Here is a 25,521-nt window from a genome sequence, read left to right on the forward strand (position 1 = left end):
ATCTGAATCTGTTTTTTTAAGGAAAGCCCTTGTATTCTCTGAGGCCACAGATGTGAGGAACAGCAGGAGGACATGAGGATGGCCAGGGGCAACAGGTTGGCATTGATGGATGGAGTGGGAAACACCAGAGATTTTGCAGGGGAAGAACAATTCCAAGTAGCTAAACAGCTCTGGAAAACTTTGTACAATATTGGAGCTAATATTTTTGGAAAACAGAGTGTGTGTGCCAGGCATATCTCAGGGGTCATCTTGTTGAATTCCCCAAAAAAGCCAGGTGAAGTGGGCATGATTAGCACCTTTTTAACGGAAGATCAGGGGGTCAGTGAGAACCCAAGAGGTGAGATCACTTGCCCAAGGTCCTGTAGACTGGGGTGGTGAAGTTCAGAATGAACACACACAACCCGACATCAAAGCTTGTGTACTTCAAACTAAGCCAATTTGCCGGAGTATAAATGCTGTGTGTAAGGTAGAGTGATATACACAGTTCCGTTTCTTTACAACAATTTATTGAACTTGTGGACCGACTTCCTTTAGCCATAGACTGTGATCTACATAGCTGTTAACCCTAATTAGACATGTTTCTAAAACGTCAGCTCTAATTTAACATATGATAACTCCGTTATGAAATCTTAGACTGAACAGAATAGCTATTGTATGAGCCTCAAGTACCCACTGACTATCGGTTATTAAAAACATATTGATTGAAGCTGAGGGCACTGCGGAATAGAGACATATCTCATTACACAACAATTAACCCTCCAATAGGTTTCCAACAATCAGATGGTATTTATTTAATGGACAATAACTGCTTTATGAAATACAAATTGAATACATACACAGGAAGCTTCACTTACAAAACTTCCATTTTTAAGTGGAAGTGAGGCCAAGGCTTGACCAAGAGTCTGATACTTCTCATTGCCACAGAGAAAATAAATAAATCTCTGGGCTGCTGGAAAGTCTGCTCTGAAGTGTCACATGAGGTTTCCCAAACCAGGCTCTGAGCTCCCAGCGAAAGCAGCCGGGGCAGGGGGAGGGGGTTTCCACAAAGGGCTTAGGGAGTGCATTTCCTTCCCTGTGGTCACATCCCCCAGCTACCAATGAAGGTTCTAGATTCAAGGACTGATGGCAGGATGGAAAATTAGAGCCCAAGTTTAATGTGGTGCCATGATCTGATATATTTTTTATATACACATACACAATGCACACACACGCTTCCTTCATAATTCGGGTTTTGTAAGGACTTAATGAACACACATGGGAGTCTGAGACCAGGCACTGCAAACGTGAGCTGCAGCCCAGCTCCCACCAGCTTCTATGGGCTCCTGGTCAAATCTCTCAGCCTTTTGGAGGTCTAGTTCCCTCTTCGTCTGGCCCATGGGGAAGGTGACCCCTTTTTTGTAGAGTTACTAAGAAGATACAATGAGACCGTATACAGAGCATTTAGTACAGAATCTGGCAAAGAGTAAGCACTTGATAGGTAACCGCAACCACAGAGCAATATTAATTCATGATTAGCTGGTTATGATTTTCAGCATCATCAATGTTATATCACTATTAGTGGGTAAACATGCCCAAGAGGAGCAGGGGGTGGGGGTGCTGTGATATACTAATCTGTCCTATATTATAGCTAAGTTCCAAAATAGATGTCAACATCTTAGTTCAGTTTCATGACACTTTAAAATCTGGGTCTCTTAATCTAGAGCTCCTCAGTGGGTCTCAATGCTGAAGGCACCACGGGGGACGGTCTCCACCTCAGGCACTGACATGAGACCCACTTTCAGCGGAAAAGAGTAAGGCTCAGGAAGGGAAAGTGACTTGCCCAAGGCCACACAGCTAGTAAATGACAGACAGGGGAGCAGGACCAGGTATTGTGCCTCAGTGTATAAGTCTTGGTCCTGTAAAAATTCTACCTTTCATCCTACACAGAAACACTGAGCACAGTCTAAGGTTATATATAGATAAATAGATATATGCACACGTCTATCTATGACATATATGCATTTTTCACGTATAATGAATATATGCATAAACATATACACACCTTCACATATAGTATGTCTACAGAGGTGTTTGCCAATTGAAAGTCCTGAGCTCTTGGAGACAAGACCAGCACCTCCATCCATCCCAGAGGAGGTTCTAACAAAGGTTTCCAGGTTTTTCATAATAAAATAAAGCTAAACATTCATTTTATTCACCTAGAATGCATTGTTACTTATTAATTTCATTAGCCATCATTCCCTTGTTCCTTCACCCTCAAATTTATGATGTGCCCCTATGGACCAGTCACTGTGTTGGGTGCTCGGGGCGCCCGCTGAACAAAGGCGAAGACAGAAAACAGCAAACTCTCTCTCCCGGCAAGTTTCCCTCCTCTTGGCAGGAGAGGCGGGGGGGGGGGGGGGGGGGGTCAACACTTCACAGGCCACACTCACCTTTCAAAGAAGTGGCCATCGATGGGTGGGAACCACTCCAGCGTCACGGAGTCAGCCGTGTGGCCCACGATCTGGGGGGCCAGGGCGACGGGCGCCGGCTTCCTGGAGGGCTGCCAGCTCTGGTACACCAGGTCCAGGTAGCAGTGCATTCTGGCGACTTGATTGGGCGTGAAGGAGTCGGTGCAGTCGTCGTCTGCAGGGGGCGGAGGGACAGATAAGGACTTGGCCGCACGGGGGACATGCACGGGAAGCATGACGTCCCCCGGAGGCCCAGGAGCCCGCACCCCAGCCCCCGCCAGCTCAGAGCTGGCCTCTTGCAGCACTCAAGAGTTAATGGCCTGTGAACAAATTAGTGTCGTCATCACTTCTGGAGACAGGTGAGGGGGAACAGGAGGAAGCGGAGGGCGGATGGAACTGGAAGAGTACGTCTGAGGCCGAGAGGGAACAGCCCAGAGGTCGTGACTAAGGACAAGCTGCCTTCCATGAGCCCCAAGTCCACCGGTCAGTAAGTCACTCATCCCCTTGTCTGTCCTTCCCGCACCACTCAGTCTCTCTCCCGCTCATCCGGTAGCTCGCTCGGTCCCTTCCTTCTTCCCTTCCCACTCCCTCACCCGCTCCTTCATTAACTCTGCTCCTCACTGATGCGGTGCGACTGTCCTTCACACTAACCTTCTGAGCACCTGTGACATATTCCCTGCTCTGTGCCAAGGGCCACAGAAAGGTGACACTTCAAACACGCCTGCCCTTGAGGAGCCGCCAATCTAGGTACAAAGTCAAGGTCAGGCTGCTGTATGAGTCAAGGCTGTTATGAGGCTGCTAAAGTCTGTGACGCCGACCACTGATGAACCGGAGGCAGCATGTTGGGGAAGGAGGTGAACCGATGAGGCTTCTAAAGGAGGAGGTACCTGAGGTCACCCAGATTGCATGGCGAAGACTGGGAAAGAAATCTGAGGGACTGCAGGAGGCGGAGCTGCAAGACCACAGAGGCACAAGGCGCATGCTGGGAACATGAGGACAGTGACAACTCCTGCGCAGCACGGACAGTGGGACCTCTTATCATGTGCTCAGTATGAACCAGGCATGGCACAGTGTGCTTTGGACACAATGAACTCTCCCACTATTTTTGTAATAAATACTATGATTTCCTCCATTTTACAGAAGAGGAAATTGAGGCTGAGAGAGATCAAGCAACGTTTTTGGAGATCACAAAGCTAGAGGCAAATCTGAGATTCGAACCCAGGCAATCTTGCCTCCAAGGCCAGGCTTCTTTCTAATCAATACGAGAACTGAGAATAAACTAGACTTTGTGTGGGTCCTGCAGGTGCTTGATAAACAGGAGTTAAACCTGAGTCTGAGGGGCCTGGAATACAATCCCCTAAATGTCTTTAGATGTAATGACCTTCAATCCCAATCTCTCTTTCCTGAGATGTGGACTGAAGGCGGTGACCCAAAACTCACCCCCACGAAAGAAGCTTGCCTCCTGTCTCTTCCTCCAACAGCTTTATTCAGCTGCCCCAGGGGCAGGGCAAGGCACTGCTTTGGCTTGGTTTCCAAAAGCACCACTTCCCAGAGGTGTCCGCCTGGTCAGGATTTCCGCAGCTGGGCCCCAGACGGAGGAGCACAGGGCTGGCCAGATCTTAAAATAAACCCACCACTGGGAATCCTGCAGCATAAACTCACTTCTCTTATCAAACAAACTGAAAATAAGTTTGGGCAGGTGCTGGGCAGTTGGACGTGACCTTGAGAATCCAGCTTGGGGAGAGGACAGGGGTGCGAGGAGGTCATACACAGAAGCTGCCTCTGAGCCCCTTAGTAATTTTTAACAGTCTCCTTTCCAGCACCCTGGGGGAAGTCTTTCCTAATCTGAAGGCAGCAGAGGAGCCTGATGTCCCTTAGCAAGCTCCGTAAAAGAATGACTAGCGTAAAGTAAATCTGCCTCAAGCCCCGATACCTCCTGGATACCAGACATTCTATGGCTCCCCACTGCCTGGAGAATGGAGTTCAAACATCTCAGTAAGGACCAGATCATCGAGTGCAACTTTCCTTGTTACTATGAACTTTGCCATTCATCCTGGAAGCCGTGGAACAGCCACTGGATAAGCTAGAGACAGGAGAAGGGCATGGTGGCCAAGGACGTGTGTCTGCATGGCGAGATCGATGCGTGATGGAGCTGGAGTCAAATGAGTAAGTGATTTCAAGCCCTCGGTGCTTCACGCCCCCTCTGGAAGGCGGGGATGATGACGGTTAAGTGCTTATCTGAGAACACAGCCCAGGGCTCAGGGAGGCGCAGCACCAAGAACCATGGTAAATGCTCAGTAAATGCCCACGGCACCCAATGGGAGTGACGCCTGTGCGTGTGTGTGTGTGCGTGTGCGTGCGTGTGCGCGCGTGTGTGCACATGTGTGCGTGTGTGTGTGTGTGCACGTGCGCGCAAGTGTTAGAAAACTGGAAGCAGGAAATAATAAACAGAATGTAAAATATTCATTCTCTTTGATCTAGCAATAGCACATTTAAGAATGTAACAGATAGATATTCATGAACAAATACGGGGAAATACACATACAGGGATTTTTGAAGCACCATTTCCCATAGTAAAAACATTAGAAACAGCACATCTCTTTATTAATAAGGAAATGGCTGTGTACCTTGAATAGGCATAGACCAGAATGCTAACCAATCATTTACAAATAAAGGAAGTAACTTTCATCTCATATCCCTGACGTATAAATAGGGGATATTTAAATCAGTCCCACCACACAGAGTTGTGAGCCTTCGGTGGGCTGGAGCGTCGAAAGCATTTATCAAGATGCATGGGGAAGAAGCACAGCCTTTTTCCCTCTATACACCCTGATTTGTTTCTTTTTCCCCCAATGAAGCATATTTATCTTTTATAACTTAAAAATGAGTCATTTCCATGTTAGTAAATAAAAAGAGAATTTGAAAAATGGGTAGGTGATAGAGCCTGGTCGGGAAACAGAAATGCATCTGAAATTTAAAGCTGAAGCCAGGAAACAAAGCCTGCCCCGGGGTCCAGAACTCAGAGACTGGGGTGCTATCAGAATCATGGGTGAGGCACCCAAGAGCTTCCCTTTATCAGGAGTGCTCTGTCTCACTCAGCTAATGTCTGCCTTCCCACCACCCGTGCCTCCCCTCCTGATCTGCGGCCACTTCACCCTGGTCTCAGGACCAGCCAGCACATCTCAGCCTTCTGTCCCCACCTTGTCGCCTAGCAGAAAGGGATCTGGGGATGCCGGCCTGCCGGGAGCTGCACCAGCCCCACGATGCTGATGGCGTGCCCTGGTTTGCTAGCGGAGCTTTGTTCTCAAGAACACGTTGGCATCTGCGGCTGGGAGGCCACGCAGCACGGAGGCGCAGGGCCCCGATGCGGCCCCTCCACTTCCTGCGGAACTGTGGGCAGGACGCTGGCCCGACAGCCTCACCTCCACCCACTGTGAAAGGGGGGTGACGGGGCTGTCTGCCCCCTAAAGCTGAGGAGAGCGTTTAGCAAGATGACCCGTGTCCAGTGCATGGATAACTGCATTGCCTTTTGTCAAAGTCCCTCTCTGTTTGTTGTTTTAACAATAATGACAATGAGAGTAGTAATAAGTGACTATGAAAGTCACAGATATTCACTGTACAACACTGGGATTATGGCAAAGAAGTTATAAAGAAATAAATATCACTCTAAACTCATTACCCAGACATAATAAAATTAATATTTAGTATGCAGGAATACGTGTATATGTATATGGGTGTGGATATGTAAAATTCCCATCATCACAAATGTATACACAGGCACGTGTACACACACACACACACACACACACACGCGCGCCTTACTCTATACATAAGACTCTGTGACTGACTGTGGAATTGTTTTCACATTAAATGACTCATAAATGATGCACTAGCTGTTGCTGATTGAGTACTAGTTATGATACTAAGCCTGTCACCTCTATGATGACACCTATCACACAAGTTAAGTGCGATTGGTTTCCATGGTATCGATGAAGTAACTGAGGCTCGGAGAGAAGTAACTGTCTTGAGTCAGAGGCTAGTGCACGGAGGATTCAGGCTGGGTCTCCATGCCCCAGACCCCATGCTCTGAGCCACTAGGCCACGCTCCCACTGTTTGTGTCCCTCCATCTCTTCTATGTCATCATCAGTGGCCACATGATGTTGTCTCATATGGATGCCTTGTGATTTATTTCAGCAATCCATTCCCTTCGGACTTGTAAGCTGTTTCTAATCTTTCACACGTATAAGCATTTCTTCTATGCCTGGCAGAGTAAATGCCTAATTAATATTCCAAGAATGAACCTTGCTAAGAACATTCTTATGACTAAATCTTTAAACACATTCACTGATTTATTTCCTTAGGATATGGTCCTTAGCTATGGGGCAGTTGGGCCGCAGCACATGTACACATTAAAGGCCCTAACACAGAGGAAGGTGGTGACAAGACAGCTGCTCCCACAGGCTGGAGAAGGCCAGGTTACCACACTCTTGAGGTGGCCCCGGCACTCGGTGGGCCCCCCATGGCCTACTATCTTCAGGAAGCAGAATCCAGGCTGCTGCTCTCCTAGCTGCCCAGGGCAACGTGACCATATTCTGCTATTGCTCGACTAGGTTCGCCCCCATCACCTGCCCGTTGCCTGCTTGATCTGAGCCCTTGGGACCCTCTCAACCTCGTCTCGTATCAGAAAGAGAGCCAGATAATTATTGGTTAATAACTCTGCAGTAAGAAAAACTGGTCTTGGTTTTGCTGTGTGACTCTGGGCCAGCTATCGAAGCTCCCTAAACTACACTTTCTGCATCTGTAAAATGGGTGCAAGAATAATAGCACTGACCTCACTGGGTTATTTGGAAGGTTCTGTGAGACAAATCTATGGAGTGTTTCACACAGCGTCTGGCCTCAGTCATCATTGTAGACCTGTGCCCATCAGTACGGTAGCCACCAGCCATGTATGGTTACATCTCAGTTCCTCAGTCTCACTATCCATCTTTCAGATGCTCAATAGCCACACAAGGGCAGCACAGGCACGGAACATGTCCTTTGCAGAAAGTTCTGCAGATGGCTCTGCACTGGACTCCTTACCCAGCTAGTGGCCAGGCCTGAGAAAGACGCACCCAGGAAGGACGGGACTCCGAGCAGTTGACCCCGAGGGGCCTCTGCCCTCTCGCCTTCACTGCACAGCCCCCGTGCACTGCTCTCCGGGCCCTGAGAACCCGATCCTGCTCTGCATTTTGAATTTCCTCCAGCTGCTTTTGTCACCTCATCTATCAGAGATCCTAAGGAAAACAAACATTTCAAAGCTCGTGGTCGCCTCGAATATGCTTTTGTGGGTGTAAGTTTGTTATCGTAGCTCAGTGAATTAGTTCTGCTGTTAATGGGTCACTGAGCTGAGGGGTTCCTTTAAAAAAACAGCAGTAAATCAATCACCCTTTAGATCTGTACAAAGGGGAACAAAAAAAGATTTAGTTTATGGGGGTCTGGTAGCTAGTGGCAGCTCCTAGGCTCCTAAGAGGCCGGCAGGCTTCCAAACTCATGTTATTGTTTATTTTCCATGTGCGTGGCGCTGGCCAAGGAAAGGTGCTACAGAAATGGACCGTAAGCAGGGCCGTGGGAGGGGACAGGGCACTGGATGTGGGATGCCAGCTGGGCTGGGAATGGGCACCCAGTGGGAATCTGCTTTTGAGGAAACACTCAGCAGCTCTGTTCTTTCTTTCTTTTTCTTTTTCTTTTTTTTTTTTTTACATAACTAAACCTAAAGACTCTATGGTGCCTGGGTGGGTTATTGCCTCTTCAAGAGACCTCAGGTTTGGACTGTATGAACCCGAGGCCCCCAGAGGTCACCAGCCCAAATGGAAGATCAGGAAGACCCACGGGGATCATCTAGTTCATTGCATTTTAATAACAAAATCATCTTTCTACATGCAATCCAAATTCAAACCCCAGTAGAAACGAAAAACACATGGCTCAAGTGGAGATAGAGGCCCAGAGCCCCACCCAGGGCAGCCCCCTGAGGCATCTCCAGGGAGCAGAGTGTGAAACCTCCCAGGCTGCTCAATTCCCCACTGGCCCATCAGCTAGGCCTCTTGTGATGAGTGGCACAATTGTAGAAGGGACAAGAGCGCTTGGAGCCAGATGTGTGACCTGGGGCAGTAACTTCAGTTCCAGTCCTGTCATCTGTAACATGTGGACAGCTCCTACCCGTTAGATTTTTGGTGAGAATGAAATGAGATGGTGTAGATTATAAAGTCTTTTATAGACAATAACCTTTTATATAAGTAGAAATACTATTATTGATAAGAATCAATTTTATAGACCTATTACAAGGTAATTTATTCATTTTCTTCTGTCCATGACTCCCTCCCCTCCTTTCCTCACATCTATTAAGCACGCAGGCCCTGTTCTCAGTGCTAGGAATACAGTGACGGGTTAGAGGCAATCTCCACCTTCCCAGAACTCACTTCTTCTAGAGGGAAAAGAGACGCCTAAATGGAATATCGTCACAGAATTTGTGCTTGGCTATCATATGCAATTTTGTAGCTCTCACCTTACACAAGGGCTCTTGCCGTGAGGCGCCAGCAGTGAGGGCTGTAACTGCTCTGAGGAAGGGGTGTCTTGTGCTAATTTGCCGAAGATGTTACAAGGGCTAGATGTGGCCTTAATATATGCTAACAGGAGGTACAGGGCACCCTAGCACCCAGTGAATGAATCCTTAGTACTGTTACCGATGGCATCAAAATGGCTTTGACAGGACATGTGCAGCTAGGAAAAGGTGGTATGCATCTCATGTCATCATTATGTATTTACAAAACTAAAAGCCTTCTATTTTATTTTATTTTATTTTATTTTATTGGTAATAAAATAGTAAAGGAGGGTGTGAGAGTTTTATGTAAAAAACAAAAAAAGTTCAAAAACCACCAGCTGAGAAAAATACAGCTGCACAACCAGGAGGGACCTCAGAGATGGAGTCTAAAGAGTCTGTTTTCTTGAGAAAAGAGAGGGGATGTGATGGACTGAAAGGTATCAGGCGACCGAGTGGCAGAGCCAGGCCTCCTACTCAGGTTTCCTCACTATGGGTCCCGGTCGGCTTCCCACTGTGTGTCTTTCTGAGGAGCTTTTGGATGCGACATCATCCACGTACATGTGACACCCAGCCCCGTGCACCCTGCAGAGAGTAGGGCCCTACCTGCATAGCTCATGAAGTTGTTGTAAGGAGTGTTGAAGAAGCTATGAAAGCCACAGGTGTCGTTTCCTGGCCCTGGGTCACCGCAGAACTTGTGTTTTGGGGCTGGGTTGGTGTCGCTGCAGAGGTCTCCGGTCTCAAAGGAGGGCTCGGTCTCCATGCAGGGGTCACTGCAAGACTGGATTTCTGAGATGCCTCGGAAGATATGATAGAGGCCCAGGCTGTGCCCGATCTCGTGGATCATGGTGTGGGTGTGCCCAGGAATGCCATAGACAGATGGGTTCAGGACAATGCCACCTGCAAGGGGAAAACCAGAGCATTAGGCAAGCTGGACACTTTGCTTCCTGACTCAGGAATCCCCTAATCAATGGAGTGCTGCCCAAAGTAACCCCAGGCTTTTCTACCCTACGACTCCACTGCCCCAGGATCTGTTATGACTCATAATATGAATCACTGAACCAGCAGGAAGGAGTATCAAGTCATTTCATGCAATCCCTTCATTTTTCAGATGAAAACAACACTACTTGCCTAAAGAAGTGAGGCAACCTACCCACAGTGATGTCCAACTTTGGCATGGTTAGAATTCAAGGACTCTGCTTTCTAGGCCGGTAAACATTTCGGCTGAAACCTCTTCCTTGGAAAGTAAGTCAGGCCCTGGTTTATAAGCATTCTATGTGCTTCTGCTTAAATGAAGCCCCCAAGGCCAAACAGCTTGGTTTCAGTTCTCAGTCTGCCTTCACGAACTCTGCAACATGGAGTGAGCCAATGACCACCTCTGAACCCCATCCCTTCATGTCTATCATCTGTGAGAGTGAACACGCATGGAGGTCAGCACCGTGGGCACTTGTCATTGTAACCATGACCATAAAGCCAATTTTCTCGAGCATCATTATGTCTCCTCAGGCCTTGCGCTGAGTGTTTCTTGCATATAATCACAATCACTCACAGCCCAACGAGACGGGCGCCAACTCACAGAGAAGTGAAGTGACTGGCCCATGATTAAGAGCTAGTTGGTATGGGGCTGAAACCTGGACCATGATCCTTAGATTCCGAGGCTGGGGCTCTTTACCTGATTTCTACTGCTAATGCCTACCTCAGGGACCGGGATGTGGCATCTCCTTAAATGCATGTTGAATATTTGCTGAATGCTCACCCAACAAAAGGAGTTTTGCCAGATCTAATCACATGTAAGCAGCTAGTATAACATCTGACATACAATAAGTGCCTTACTCATGTCTAACTACTTGTTATTCAAAGTGTGGCTCCAAAACAAACAGCATGCACAGCACCTGGAAGGTGTTAGAAATGCAGAATCTCAGCCCCCCGCACCCCCACACCAGGACCTACAGAATCTAGGTTTTAACAAGAGCCCAGATGACTGGTCTGTACATTCTAGTTTGAAAAGCAATGGTCCACACTGCACATCTTAGAAGACTGAGCATCGCTTTGCTTGGGGACACAAATGGAACAGGTCTCAGCAGAACCAATGGGTGGCACCGTTCTTTGTTCATTTCAGGCAATGGAGAAATACATACAGGCTAGCAGAAAGATATTTCAACTTTAAATCTGAGTGTGTCGAAGGGAAGCTTAAAATTCAGATCTGAGCTTCCTGTAAGCAGTAACTTTAAGAGCCAAGTAGAATCTTGTACAAGAATGGGAAGAGGGCAGAGCCTTGCTGCTCCATCCCGGCAGGCCTGGGGCTGGTGAGCGGGGTTTCATCTCGCCCTGAACTGCCGGGAGCGGGAGCTCCCTGTCAGGGGCTCAGGGAGTCTGCTAATTCTCTGCTGCTCAGAGCCTTCTTCCAGCACAAAGATCAGGACGTATGGGAGGGTGTGCGGGGGTGTGAATGCACGCGTGCATGTGAGAAGGGGCAGGCGGAGGCAGGGAGGAGAAAGTGAGACAGGAAATCTCTCTCAATTATTTTCTGTCAATCATAACACGAAACATAATCCCCTTCCCACCCAAGACTTTTTCCAGGGATCGTGGCGTAACAGCAGGAGAAGAGGGTCAGGAAAGTACATATATATGGTTCTAATCAATTGGGTTTGATTGGGGCTACTTCAGAGAAACTGCTTATGATCAGCATCTCAGCACAGCCTGAAGGACAGCTGCAGTCAGCCTGACATGGCCTGCAAGCTGCAATCTGCTTCACATTGGCTGTGTGATCTTGGGAAGGTGACTTTGCCTCTCTGGTGAGTTTTAAGAGCAGCAGCCACAACGGCGTCAGTGATCCTCCATCTCTCCAGGAAGCTTCAACACTGAGGTGACGTGGGGGGAGAGAAGGGCCCCACAGGTGTCTTCATGGGTAAGGACAGGCCTGCAGACTTAAGGTCCAGGCTGCTCTCTTTGTGGTACCTCATTCCCTCCCAACGCACCCCTTTCCACAGGCAACAGCACAGAGCCCGAGTCCTGTTTCACGGCTTCTCTTAAAAGGTGAAATAGCTGGAGCCTGACATCATCCTGAAACACTATAACATGCTATGGATTTATAGCCTTCTGTATTCCTGGTCCTGAGCCAGCCCCTGAAATTTGTGGAATTATCAGGAGTGTTTTTCTCTAACTTTAGAAGCCTGCTGTTCACCCCTCCTAAGACTGCTGAGGGCCTTTTCGGTTGCTTTTCCAATAGCACAGAATTTCAGGGCTGAGCTGGGTCCTTGGAGGCCACCATCTAGTCTAACCTGTTCATGTAAAATTTGAAGAGATTGAGATCTGGGAAAGGAAAGAGACTTGCCTAAGACCATCCTACTGAGTCTGTTCAAGCTGAGAACAACCATGGATTTGGGCTCTGGGCCAGCACGATTCCTGTACAGCGTACGAGGTGTGTGATGTACGCTGACCATCCCTAAGTTGGCCTTAGTTGCTCTCTCTCTTTTGCCTAATCCCTGTCTGTCTCTCTGTCTGTCCGTCTGTCTGCCCGTCCATCATGTATCTCCGGGTTTCTCAAGCTCAGCACAACTGGCATTTTGGACTAGATAATTATTTTTTCCTGTGGATATTACAGGAGATTCAGCAGCATCACTGGCCTCTACCCACTAGATGCCAGTAGCATCCCCCCATTTGTAACAACCAAAAATATCTCGACATTGCCAAGTGTCTCCTAGGAGATAAAATCCACCCCCCAGTTGAGAGCACTACATATTTATCTTTGTATCTATCTCTATTTTCACAATCATACACATGTACACACACACACACACACACGTTTCATCATCTTAAAAACAACTGAAAAATGAGGGCCGTCTAGAGTGAACTAAGGAGAGTTTGATTCAGCACAAAGCTGTCATGTAAAGAGTCCTTCAGCTCCAAGGCAGTGCAGACGCAGCTACTGGACTGTGGGTGCACCACTGGGAGACCAGGCAGCCAGGGGAAGCATCCAGCACTGTCACTCTGCTGAGCCCTCACATTCTCTGATGAAGGTGCCCATTGAGTCATCACTACTCATTAGGGTAAAAAATGGGAACATTCTACCAAAGGGAAACTGCTGAATGAACTGTAGTGCCCTCGCTCAAAGGAATATTATGTGGCCATTACAAATCTCGTATTCAGAGAGATGGAAGTAACCTAGAAAGATGTTTTCTCTTGCGATGTTAAAGGAAAAATGTTGAGTGGGAAGTAATTATGAAGATCGCTGCAACATGGAAAAATGCAGATAGCATAACAGTCTGCGGAAAAAAAGAACACAAAATTGCACGTATGCTATGGTTTCAAATATGCACAAGTTAAAAATGCACATCTGCATATATCCGTGAACTGGAGGAGAGCATGGAAAAATAAAAATTGAACAACTTCAATGTTTGCTTGCAGGGCCTGATTCAGAAACCATTGTCATTTCGGTGTCTGGTGGTTGATGTGTATAAACATGTGTTTTGTTTATGGATATGCATACTTTGCATGTAAGAAGAGTTCTTGGTGTTGTTCGTGGGTGGATCATGAAGGAACAAGGAGTTCTCACAAACTTGCTTTCTCTTGCCTCTTCGGTGGCTGCAAGGCAACCCATGTGGCTGTGCCAGCACAATGTGGCTGCCAGGCTGGGAAGATATCTGCATGAACTAAGAGGCAGGGGCCATAAGATGAAAGCAACTGATGGGCAGAATTAATAAATCTGAATTCAAAACATGGCTCTGCCGCCAACATGGGTGTGACCCTGGATAAGCCCCACTCCCTCTGTAAGCCTCAGTTTCTCTATTGGTGCAACAGGGTTAATAAGACTGTGTTCTTCAGGGCATTTCTTGGTGGTTGAAATGAGATAAGGGATGCTGAAGAGTTTTGTACATTAAAAAGTGATGAATAAGTAGATTGCTGCCCATCCCCATATGGCCACCGCCACCGTGACAGTCGTCATCACTAGTGGATGTGTCCCTGCACTAACCCAACTCCCTCCTGAAGCGACTCTCGTTCTCACCTAAGGGCATTAGGGCTTCTTTGTCCCATGGCCAAGTGGCTACTCCTGCCAATTCCTCCTCCGAGGAGTTTGCAAAGAAGATATTGAGGTGTGTGGTTCCGTCCAGGCTAAGAATGTTCTTCAGCTCATTGACATCCAAGTACGCTCTGTAATAGAAAAAGAACCTTGGCTGTCATCACCATCCGCAAGAGTTACCCTTCACATCACAGGCACCACGGCTCATTCCGCGAGAGCGGCCGTCAGGCCCCTTGCTAAGCGCTTTAGAAACACCGCCTCATCGACTTCTCAGTAATACTACAAGGTAAGTGATATGACCCCATTTTACAGATAAGAAAACGACATTCTTATGAGTTCAAGAGACTTGATAAAGCCGCTCAGTTTACAAATAGCAGAGCGCTGTTCAGGACTGAGATTATCTAAAGTCAACTTCTGTGTCCCTAAGGACTCTGCCGTATAGACTGGTGACAGGGCCACATAACAGGAGCACAGATGAAGAGCGCAGACCATGGAAGAGACAACGTATTTTCTAGTCTTGGCTTCTTTCTTCCTTTGCTCATTCCCTGCGGACCTTGGACCATTTATTTGGTCCATACAGAGCCTTATTGGGAAGCCTTCTTTGCATCTCCATACCGACCTTGCGAGGAGGGGCTGTTACGTGGTTTTCAAGATGAGCGACACGCGGCCCAATGTTATTCAACAGGTTGTCCCAAGTGGCAGAACTGGGATTCAAGGCCAAGCCTGTCTAGCTGGGAAACCCACACTCCTCTGAACGGGGCATCATGAGTCTGCATTCTGCAAGTGTCTGTGTCTTTGTAACATGGCCTAGAGAGGGACATTGTATTGGAGTAGCTGCCACGGTCGTCTGGCACATCTGGAAAGTGAATTAACTCCCCGCAGCACAATCCTCAGCTCTTTAATACATGGAACACACACATATTGGAGAGAAAGAAATGGTCGTTGGAAAGGGACTGGCATGTCCTAGGTGCTCAGGACCTAAGAACTTTCCCTCTGGTGGGCCCACCTACGTGGCCCGGCGTTACACGGACTATCCCCTTTAATGGGCTTATTTACACCAGGGTGGGCAGCATTACTATCCCCATTTCCCAGAGAAGAAAACAGAGGCTTAAAGAACTTTCATGCCTCGCTAAGGTCACAGAGTCAGTTAATAGTGTTTTCCTTTCTCATAATGTTGTCTCTCCATAGGGGGTTGGCACAGGGCCTGGCACGTAGAGCACATAGCGACGGCTCCCTTCTCTTTCCCTCTGAGTCACAGTAGCGCCTCCGTATGTGAAAGAGCAAAGACCAAGCTCCCCTGCGCGACCTGCAAGAACCTGTCTCTGCGTTGAGCCTCATCTGCGTGTCTCCTCTCTCTAATGCCCCACTGGCAGCACCCAGGCTGACACATCAGCCCCAGCGCCTTTGCTCATGCTGTTCCCTCTGTCAGGGACTCTGCTATCCACTTTGTCCTCTTATGAACAAATCCAAAGTCTATTCTGGGACCTCTCCTCCAAGAAGACTTCCCTGATTTCCGTGTCACCTCCCCCTTCTTTGCCATCTTTGTACTCATCCACCTCGTATTGGAGGCACTCTAACACCATTCCCAACAATCACTGCATCTGTCTATATCTGCGACTCTGTGCTCCCCAGAGGGCAGGGAACATGCCTTACTCATCTCTGTTCACTGCACCCTCAGCACAGGGCTTGACACCTGAGCAGCACTCGGTACGTGTGGATGGAGTTGAATTTACACTGGGAACGAGAAAAGCCAAAATATGTAGGTCACAGTGTCAGATTCAGCACTTCCTTCCTGAGGCCTCAGTTTCCCTATTGATACGCTGGGTGATTCACAGAGCACGGCTGTGGGTCACCACCTTACACCTCTACTCTGATGGCACTAGGGGATGTCCGAGACCTCGAGTGCCCTCCTGTCTACCCACGTCATCACGAATTCATGAGGCCAAATACTCATGGGACCGTAATCTTTATGGTTTTTCAAATAACAGGTTAACAGGAATTGGGAGCCACAGGCAGGGCCAGGAGAGGCTGTATCTACGTTCACCAGAACTTGGATGAAGTGACTTATTTCGAAGGCAGCCACACAAGTCCAGATACTGACTCAAAGTCCTGGTGCTGTGCTATTTTCTGCCGGAAGATCCCATCTTCAACTTCTTGGACTGGGAGCCTCATAAGGACTGCCAACCAGTCTGTTCTGTGATCAGAGAAGGAAAACCGACACTTACTAAGCACTTGCTGTATACCAGCTACACATGTTGTCCCATCTCTCAGCAACAGGTGAAGCACACAGTGGGTAAGATAGTTTGTTCTCAAGCCAGAGCCCTGGGTTTGAATCCAGCTCTTCTACTTGGTATTGGGGTCACCCTGGGCAATTTACTGAACTTCTTGAACCCTGGTTTCTTCATTCACAAAACAAAAGTAATAATAGGACCAACCTCTTAGGGTTGTTCAGAGGATTTGGGACATTAACAGAAGAAAGTACAAAGGGCTTAGAATAATACCTGGCATGTAGAAAACCTCAATAAATGTTGAGCTATTGCTACTATTTACCCCCATCTTACAGATGAAGTGACGGGGGGCTCCAAGATCACAGAGTGACAAGGCCAAGTGCAACCCTAGATGTGGCCAGCACTTGCCACAACCTCACCCTCATTTCCAAGTGCACCCAGGGGCAGGGCGGAAAGGGAAACAATGTGTGGGAAGAAAATGAAAACACAGAGAAGCTGGGGTCTTCTTGGATCAGCCTTGTCCATGCTATTTATTATTTTCTAATTGGTTTGTCTGTTTCCATCAAGCATTCTCTCCGGCAGAGAACACAAAGGTGATTAGAGAAAGTCACCTCGCTGCCCCATTGCTCTAGGCTGAGGAAGCCTCCTGAGAGTGGGCCAGTGAGCAGGGAGGGGAGGGCCAGGGGAGGCGTTTAATGGGCCATTTGCTCAGCTGTAATCGCAGAGGCGATCTTTTCAGGGGGTGGTGTTCATTCTGGCCCAAGGCAGTGATGTGGGATGCTGGAGCTATTCCGCTGCCTGTATGTGGGCTTTTCTTTTTCATGCTTTCAGAAGCCTCTGTCTCCCAAAAGAGAAAGAATCCACAACAGCCATCCTGGCTCCTAGCCCCACCGGCCTCGCTTCTCTCCATCCCTTTTGGGGGGACCCACCCACAGGAAAGGAGCTCTGGGGCTGAAAGCTTTCCGCTGCTGGCTAAGGTCTTCCCACCAACTCACAGCCAAGCTGGGTGTCTCCCCAATGCGCCAGGGGAAAAGCTTGGGGAGAGGAGTGCATGTGGGTATCTAGCTCCTTCCTCCCATCTCTTTAAGATACTGCTGGCTCCTTCCAGGCACTGGATGGAGGAGAAACCACAGAAGGTCAAGTGGAGCAGGACCACGAGAGTCTAGAAAGGCTGATGATGAAAAAGGGGCAGGGGCTTGCTCACGGCCCCCTGCCTCTCCATTCGGCCACTGTGGGAGGTTGGTCCTGTGTGTATAACACGAATTGGTCAAATTTATTTTTTCAAAAAATCATTAGCCCAGGAGAATCAATCCAAATCCCAAACTGTGTGTTTATTACTTTATAAGCAAGTTCTCCAAGTGGGATGGGCAGACCTACGTCCATGGCTGCTTTACCTCTCCGAGCCTCGGTTAGTCGCAGGATACCAGGAGTGTTAAATGAGGCCACCTAGCACAGTCCCAGCGGGCAGCCCCGCCATATCCCGGCCTCCTATTTTCTCCTGCTGGGAGGGAAACTCCTGAACTGACACTCCACCTCTGGGTGGCTCTCCCACCCGGTCCCAGTTTTCAGTGTCTCATCCCCACCACCCACCCTTCCTCCTCCTCTCCCACTCTCCCACTTTCCTCATGGGAGAACCTCCGGTTTCCCCCAATGCCATTCCCTGAGCACGTCCATCACTTCCCCTCCTCTGCCCCGCAGTCTCTCCTCCTGAATGTCAACTGTCTAAAACCCAGCCCTTCACTCCCGGGTCAGCTTACGGGTGATGTGCTCTACGGATCCGTGCAGGGCCACCCACACCTGTAACGTGGGACCATGATGTCCACTTAGGAGGGTGTCAGAAGGACTGGAGGCAAAGCAGAGAGAGTCCCTCCCACCAGGCCTGGCCCATGGAAGGCACCCATTGATTAGCCTTGGTTCTTTTTATTGCATCATCATAATTACGGTAATGATTAGCAACACCAAAACCATCATCATCATCATCTCTAGCTGGAAATGATTTCTCCCTCTTCAGAACCCCCCTATTATGGATTCTGGTGATTCTGGAGATTTTATTATCACTGTGCTTCGTGTTATTTCCACCGTGTGAGCATCTGTCTTCCCCACAGACTATGAGCTCCAAGCAGGTGGGGGCCAAGTCTTTATCACCTGTGTCCCCTAGAACTCCCCTTCAAGAGAGAGCTACCGCTGATTGGCAGGTATTGAGCACCTCCCTCTTAAACTGCATTACATCAGAAGAGGGTGAGAAGTCCAGGGCTCAGAGAAATGCAGTGACTTGCCCAAGGGTCACAGAGGGGTCCGACCACAAGCCTCTATCCACTAGGCTACGTGGCAGCACGGCTGTATCGATTAGTAAAGTCATCTCTTCCTTGCGGGGACACATTTCCCCGCAGGGGAGCAGGGCCTGGAAAGTCAGGCATGGGAGGGGGGTGGCCTCCGGCCTCCGTGCAGAGCCTGCGCTGCCTGGACTTCAGGCCTGTTCCCGCCAGGCTCCGCCGCCCGGTCTGCAGCTCTGGCCAGTGAGCTGCTGAATTAGCTCAGTGTCTTTCAAATCACGGTCTGTAGAAGGCTGAACCCACAAGAACCAGATGCGTGTTTAAAGGAAAAATGTTTCTGAGTCAAGTGGGTGTAGGACGTGCTCTGTTAAACAAGGTTGAATACGTATATTTTTTTAATTGCAAGAATTCTCAGGGCCTTTAATATGCAAAACGGGACTCAGGCAGATAGTGTATAAAGTGTTTCCAAACATATTTGACCATAATCCCTTCCCTACCCCACCTCTGCCTTTGCCTATAACCAAGTAAAAGCATAGATAACACAACTGGGGAAATGTTGGGCTAAACTGGAAAGTCCCTCCTAAGCGGCCTCTCGAGAGGTGTCTCCTTTCTCCCTGCACAGCCCGTGCACCTGGATCCTACTGGGAAAGTTGCAGGTCCCCTGGAATGTCAGTTTCAAGGGGCCCAGCCCGAGTGCCAAGGCACCCAGACTGTGCCCCTCTGCCAGCACTGCGTTTCAAAGCCATGAGAGCAGTTCTGGAGGGAGATCAAAGCTCTCTCAACTCAACTGTCATTAGAATATTTTCTTTATGCATCTCACTCGCTGGTGAGTGCCAGCAACATATTTCCTAAATGCACTGGCCTGAGATGGTACAACTCTGTAATAATCTCAATGAGAGAGCTGTCAGGGCCTGTTTTATTGAAAGAGAAGCGAAAGGGAACTACATTCAAAACGCAGAACAACAACAACAGATCCCTTAAATAAATCATGGAAAGCTCGAGTTTTTCCAACTCTAGAAACGTAACACATGGGCTTTCCCATGTTAGAGATGGTTGGTAGAGGTATGGCTCACAGGGAGCCCAGGCCAACACTGACCAGTTGGATTTCTGGTCAGGGCACATGCTCAGGTTGTGGGCTTGATCCCCAGGAGGGGGCGCGCAGGAGGCAGCCAATCAATGTTTCTTATTGATGTTTCTATCTCTCTCTCCTTCTCCCTTCCTCTCTCTCTGAAACCAATGAAAACATATTTAGAAAGAGAGAGAGAAAGAGAGAGAGACTGGAGTTCAAATCCTCCTGCTCCTACTAAGGGGCAGTGTGACCTTGGAGAAGTGACTCAGTCTCTCTGAACCTCAGTTTCCTCGTCTGTAAAATGGTGATGATCACATTCAACCTAGAAAGGAGAATATAAAAATTCAAGGAAGAAATACATAAGAAAGTGCCTAGAAGGGTGCCAACCCTGCGAAAAGGCCCCCAAATGCCTAATTCTCTTTCTAGCTTACTGTTGGAGATGGTGAAAACAGTCCTTAGCTCCCAAGGCCTGTGGTTGTCTCCCTTCCATCAGTGAACCCTGGTTCCTACCCCTGGACCAAGGTAGTGTTTGTCTTCCTCACAGGGCGGCTGCCCTGTTTCTACAACTCTTAGAGCAAGTCCTGTTAACACTGCCTATTTCCAAATTCTGATTGCAGCCTGTCATTCCCAAGGAGGATCTCAAGTCCGTGACCCACTCCTCCACTTTCAAAACACACTAGACCATTTGAAAGTGATTATCAAACGTAGAGATCAAAGCCACTCGAGACAAGTCATTAAAGCAAGATAAACCTCAGAATGTTTATTGCATTCATATCCCTTGCTCCAAATTACAAGCGTTCCCCAAGCTGTGACCAGTTCTAAAACCTGGATTTTGTACTTTTATCCCAAGGGTCCTAATGATCTGGACTTTATGCTCCTGCTTAGTTTCATTGTCAGAAACGCTTAAATATGCCTCCCTTGTCTGTAAGGAGAGGCAAAGGGGGAAACAAGTGCTTGGGGAGTGTATTAAATTCTCGGAATCCTGAATGATTGGTTCCCAAAACAACAGCTTTTGTGTAGAAGCTTCACACACAGTCTAAGAAACATGGCTAACAGCACCAATCAAAGATCAGTTGAAAAACTGATTATTCCTTTATTCATTTATTGAATACATCACGGTTTCATTCCTCTCCTCTTCCTTCCCTTCCTCCCTCCCTAACTCCCTTCCTCCCTGTGTGTCGTTCATTCAGTCTTTCCCTCTTTCTTTCACCAACATGACTGAGATGCTATCACATACCATGCTTTAAGCTAGAAACTGGAAATGAAATATAAAAGAGGAACGATTTTCACTATCACAGAGTTAGCAGTTTTATAAAGGAAGTGAGACTAATAACCAGATGATCACAATATAATGTGATAATACTAGTAAAACCTACCGTTTGGGGAGTTGACTACACCCTGGAACTGCTGAAGTACTTTTTAAAAAATATTATTTATTTGAAGCTTTACAAAAGCTCTATGTATTAGGTATGAGTATCCCCTATTTACAGGGGAAGAAACCAAGGCTCAGTGAGGTGACACCATTTCTCCAAAGTCCCTCTTCCCACTCACAGGTGTCAGAGGTGGGATCTGGCCCCAGTCTGTTGGCTACAACAAACCATATCCTTCACTGTGAGTCTCTTACCTTCTCTTATGATGTGTTTTCAGATAGAAAGGGCACTGGATGTGATGGAAGCACAGAGCAATGACCCCTCGCTGAAGGTGGGTAAGATACCGGTGAGGTTTTCACATGAAAAATAAACATTGACTGGATGTTGGACCAAGTGTGCGAGACATGGAAAGGGCTGAAGCTCCAGAAACTGAGAGGTGTGAAAGAGCGTGAGCAGAGCAAGGCACTGCATGTCCTCTGGTGTGGCTGCAAAGTTGGGGGCATGGGGGCAACTCCCCCAGGTGAGCTGGAGGGGTCAGCAGGGGCCACAGAGAGGGCTCTTGTACACCAGGTCACAGAGGGTGGAGTGTCAGGAAAGCTCCAAGCAGACCCTCGCAGATTTTAGGGAAACTAAAAATGATCTGGTTCATGGTTTCCAAAGAGCTTTCTCTCCTTTCTGGGGAACTGTAGAAGATGGACGGAGGAGAGAAGACCGTGAAAACGGAGGCGCTGGCAGAGGCTTGTGGGAATATTCTGAGAACATCTAAGCAGGAGAGGTCTCTACACATGGGGGATGGTTCTATGCCCACCTGGGGGTGGGGGGAGAGAGGTGAATGATGGTCTGGTTCTGATTGGTCCACTGGGCATCTCACCTTATTAGCCTCAGATCCTGTGCATCCATGCTCCCCGGCCCCCTATTGGTGCCATAACCTTTTGGCTCCGCAGGAGTGTTGTCTCCTAGGGTTGTGCCCTCTGTTGAGTCCCATGGAAGGGCAACTTTCAGGAACATTGCTGGTCTGAGGCTCACTGATGGACAGGTTCACTATGAGACCAGGACATGGGCGGGATGGAGAACTTTGAGGATCTGGGAGGAGAGGAAGGTGCTGACTCACAGGAGCAGGTGGGGCCAACGGAGAGGTTCTCAGAACTTTGGATCATTTAAAAAAATTGAGATGAAAGTAGTGATTTTTAACTTTGACAAATAAATAAAGGATTTGAAGATAGCTCCCCACACCATTTAGGATGCCTCTTGTATAATAAAGTAAAGGGGACTGGAGTACTACTCCAAAGGAAAGAATAAAATCATCTCAGGATAAAGGACAGATTTAAAATGAATGCATTTTCCTAGGAACTACTCAGCTCCTATTTTCCTCACTCCCTTTTGGAAGTAGCTGTTAGAGACGCCAGAGCAGAAGGCGAAGTGTCAGAGCACCTGGCTCCTGGCAAGCTCAGCGACACTCCCTTGGTGAACATGACTCATCCTTCAGGACTCAGACTGGAAGTGGCTCTGACCCCTAACAAGTCAAGTGCCCTTTCTCTGTGTCTCCTCAGCGCCTTGAACTTCTCCATCAAGCACTTACCAACTAGCTACTCACCTACGTGCAGGAGATTCCTTGAGGGCAGAATCGCACCTACCTTGTGAAATGTTCATTACTGTACCCACAGCACCTAGCACTCTGCCTGCACATAGTAGGTGCATGCACGAGTGCGCACACACACACACACGTACACACACACATACACACTGGAATGATCGGTCACTTCCTAAGATCTCAGCACGGGGTACCATCATCTCTGTTTTGACAGCCCCAGGTTCTCAGGATTTACTTTCATTCAGCAAGAAGAATACCCCAGGAAGTAAGAAGAAGCACAATCTAAGGGGGGTGGTGTGTTGAAGGTACTGGAATAGTAATGTGAGGATCTCATGTCCAATCTGCTTGCACAACAGTTTCAGGGCCCACAGCCGCCTCTTCCCACCGCCTCACTTCTTCTTAGAGGATCAAAGCCACAGCTGATAAATGATACACTGACCACACTGAGCAGAATACACACACAGCCCCCCGAGGGCCCTGTGGTTTGCCTTACACTTGAAGCAGTTAAATCAGGACCCATCACCTCAATTTCATAAGTCGGAGCAGCCACAGCGCTCTAGGTACCCACGGTGTTTCATCAGACTGTGTAGTTTGGCTCTAAGGTTTAGCCACGAAAACCATAGAAGTGATGTGAAAAGTGACTGAACAATATTATGTTTGGGGAAAATAGAGCAAGAATTACAACATCATCACTGATGTGTGTTAATGTGGCAACTTCTAGATTTTCAGTGTGAACTGTGGCCCCGTACAAATCACCTAACCTTAGGCAAATCACAGAATGATCTAAAGTTAGAACTAGAGAGATGTTACAGTAAATGTAGCCTTCTCTGGATGACCCTGAACAAGTCTACGAACTTCCCCAAACTTGGGTTTCTCCCGGGGTTAAAAAAGAGATAGCTCTCAAAGGGTCTTGTGATAGTCAGAGTTCAAGTATGGGGAAATGATGCTGGAAAAAGCATGATATTGTCTATCAGGTTCTGGAAAGTAAAATTCAACTCATACTGATTTTTGGAAAGAGCTATGCCACATTCAGGGCTGAGGACACCGAATAAATAAAGGAGCAGACATGCAGACGGCCCGAGGTGGGGGTACCGTGGTTAGGCTACTGCTGGGACTTGAGTAATGGGAGCAGGATTTTTTTAACTTGTCATAAAGTACAGTTGTTCCTTCATTACTACTCTGAATACCTCATACGCGATTAAGATACAGGGGCTGGTAAATACTTGGAAGGCAAGGCTGTCTCTTATCTCCCTGGATGTCACCAGTGTCAGTGCCCGGCAATACCTGTACCTTTCAATATTAACCTCCCATCTGTACTGTAGCTCCAGTCCTCACAAGCTTGGAGCCAGGATTACAGTGTCTGATTTGAAAACGCCTGGATAGGAAGAGATCTTAGAAATATCCTACCCAAATCCTCCCCTGTTACAGATGAAGAATTTGAAGTAAAAGAAATGACTTACTCCACAGTGGCTAGGAAGTTACCGGAACTATCTGGTCACTTCCTTCCTGATGTCCTGCCAAGCCACAGGCAAACTGGCTTTTTGCAACATGAATCCCTATGGGAAAGAGCTCTCCCTCGGGTGTCTCCTCCACCCTCTGTGAGATTCTGAGATGCCTCGTGCATTTTGGAGTTATAATCACCCTTGTCCTCTGTGGCCATAAAAATAGTTCAGTAGTCAGAAGTCAAGCTCAAGGCTAAGAGCTGCGGCTGGCTGGCTGAACTCAAGAAAGGCTGAGATCGCAAACATCAGAAGCTGGAAATGGCGACAATAAGCCCCTCACCCTCCACCCTTCACGGCCAGGCCACCCAGACAACCTAGAATGGGATAAAGGGGGAGAGAAGCAGAGAGGGAAGGAGAAAGGCAGAAAGTGCCCCACCAAACAACGGGGAAATGGAAGCCTGTTCAACTTCTGCCACCAAACCTGTGAGCAAGAGCCACTGCTGCTCACACACAGCTTTGGGCTTTCCGAGAGGGCGGAGGTGAGAGGCTCCTCTCGGGAGGTGGAGGGCCAGCCAGCTGTGAGTTTTGCAGACACAAGCTGAGCTGTGATCGATGGAGGCAAATGTGGTTCGTGGAAACAAAAGGTCAGTCCTGCTGTCTGTCCTCTCAACCCTCCCTCACACCCCCGCTGCTTTGTCCCCAACCTGGGAGGGCTTCTGACTGAGGCTGTCATGAGTGGTCAGTGTCACCAGTGGATGGAGAGAGGAAAATGAGAGTGCTGACTATGCCGAACCCGGGCTGGAAAAACCCAACTGCCTCCCGCTGAGGCCCTGCAAAGGGCACCCGGTGCTCCCACCCGCCCAGGAGCCAGACGTGGAAACACACCTAGGAAAAGGGTGACAAAGGGTGCCACCTCAGGTCCCGGCAAGCTGCAGGCCTCCCTGGAGTGTCTCCAAGAAAGGATTCCAGCTAGCTTCGGTAAACTCAGAGACAGTGTGCTGTGGCAAGAGCCCAGGTCAGGTGGCGGCTCGGCCCCCGTCTTGCCCGGCTCAGCGTGGTCCTGAGCATGTCAGGGCGCCCTCCTTCCCCAGGACAGGCGTGAATTAGGCAGCGAGCCCCGTCCTGAGATCCCAGCCATGCCTCTGCTTTTGGTTGGAAAGGCATTAATATAGTGCGGTGTGCTGCTTACCTCTCAAGAACGGATACATTAGCATTTAATATGCGTAGAGCTTCGGGGGGGTAAAGAAACTCTTTTAAAAATGGAATTTGCAGGAGGCCCTCGGGTGGTAAAGAGTGATTAGGTCGTCTCCAACTCCCGTGCAAGTCCTGAGGTTCTGGTGAGGGGGCTCAGGATCGAAGGGGGGCTGGAGACTAAGAGGGATGTAAGTAAGAGGTCAGAAGATTTCCTGGAGATGGAAAATCCCCAAACTAACCAGCACTGCTATTCTGAGAGTTCACTAAGTGCCAGGCGCCGCTCTAAACAGTTGACTTGTGTTATTTCACTGA

General features: G+C 48.4%; 1 protein-coding gene across 1 annotated transcript in view; it reads right to left on the minus strand.

The window, feature by feature from the left end:
- PAPPA (pappalysin 1) overlaps positions 1-25,521 on the minus strand; it is a 212,916-nt gene that overhangs the window by 147,544 nt on the left and 39,851 nt on the right. The window contains 3 exon segments of the mRNA XM_087822859.1: positions 2,430-2,622; positions 9,629-9,922; positions 14,028-14,173. Coding sequence (XP_087678985.1) covers positions 2,430-2,622; positions 9,629-9,922; positions 14,028-14,173 — 633 coding nt within the window.

The sequence above is a fragment of the Miniopterus natalensis genome, chromosome 12 (assembly GCF_054644295.1).
Source record: "Miniopterus natalensis isolate mMinNat1 chromosome 12, mMinNat1.hap1, whole genome shotgun sequence".
NCBI classification, from domain to species: domain Eukaryota; kingdom Metazoa; phylum Chordata; class Mammalia; order Chiroptera; family Miniopteridae; genus Miniopterus; species Miniopterus natalensis.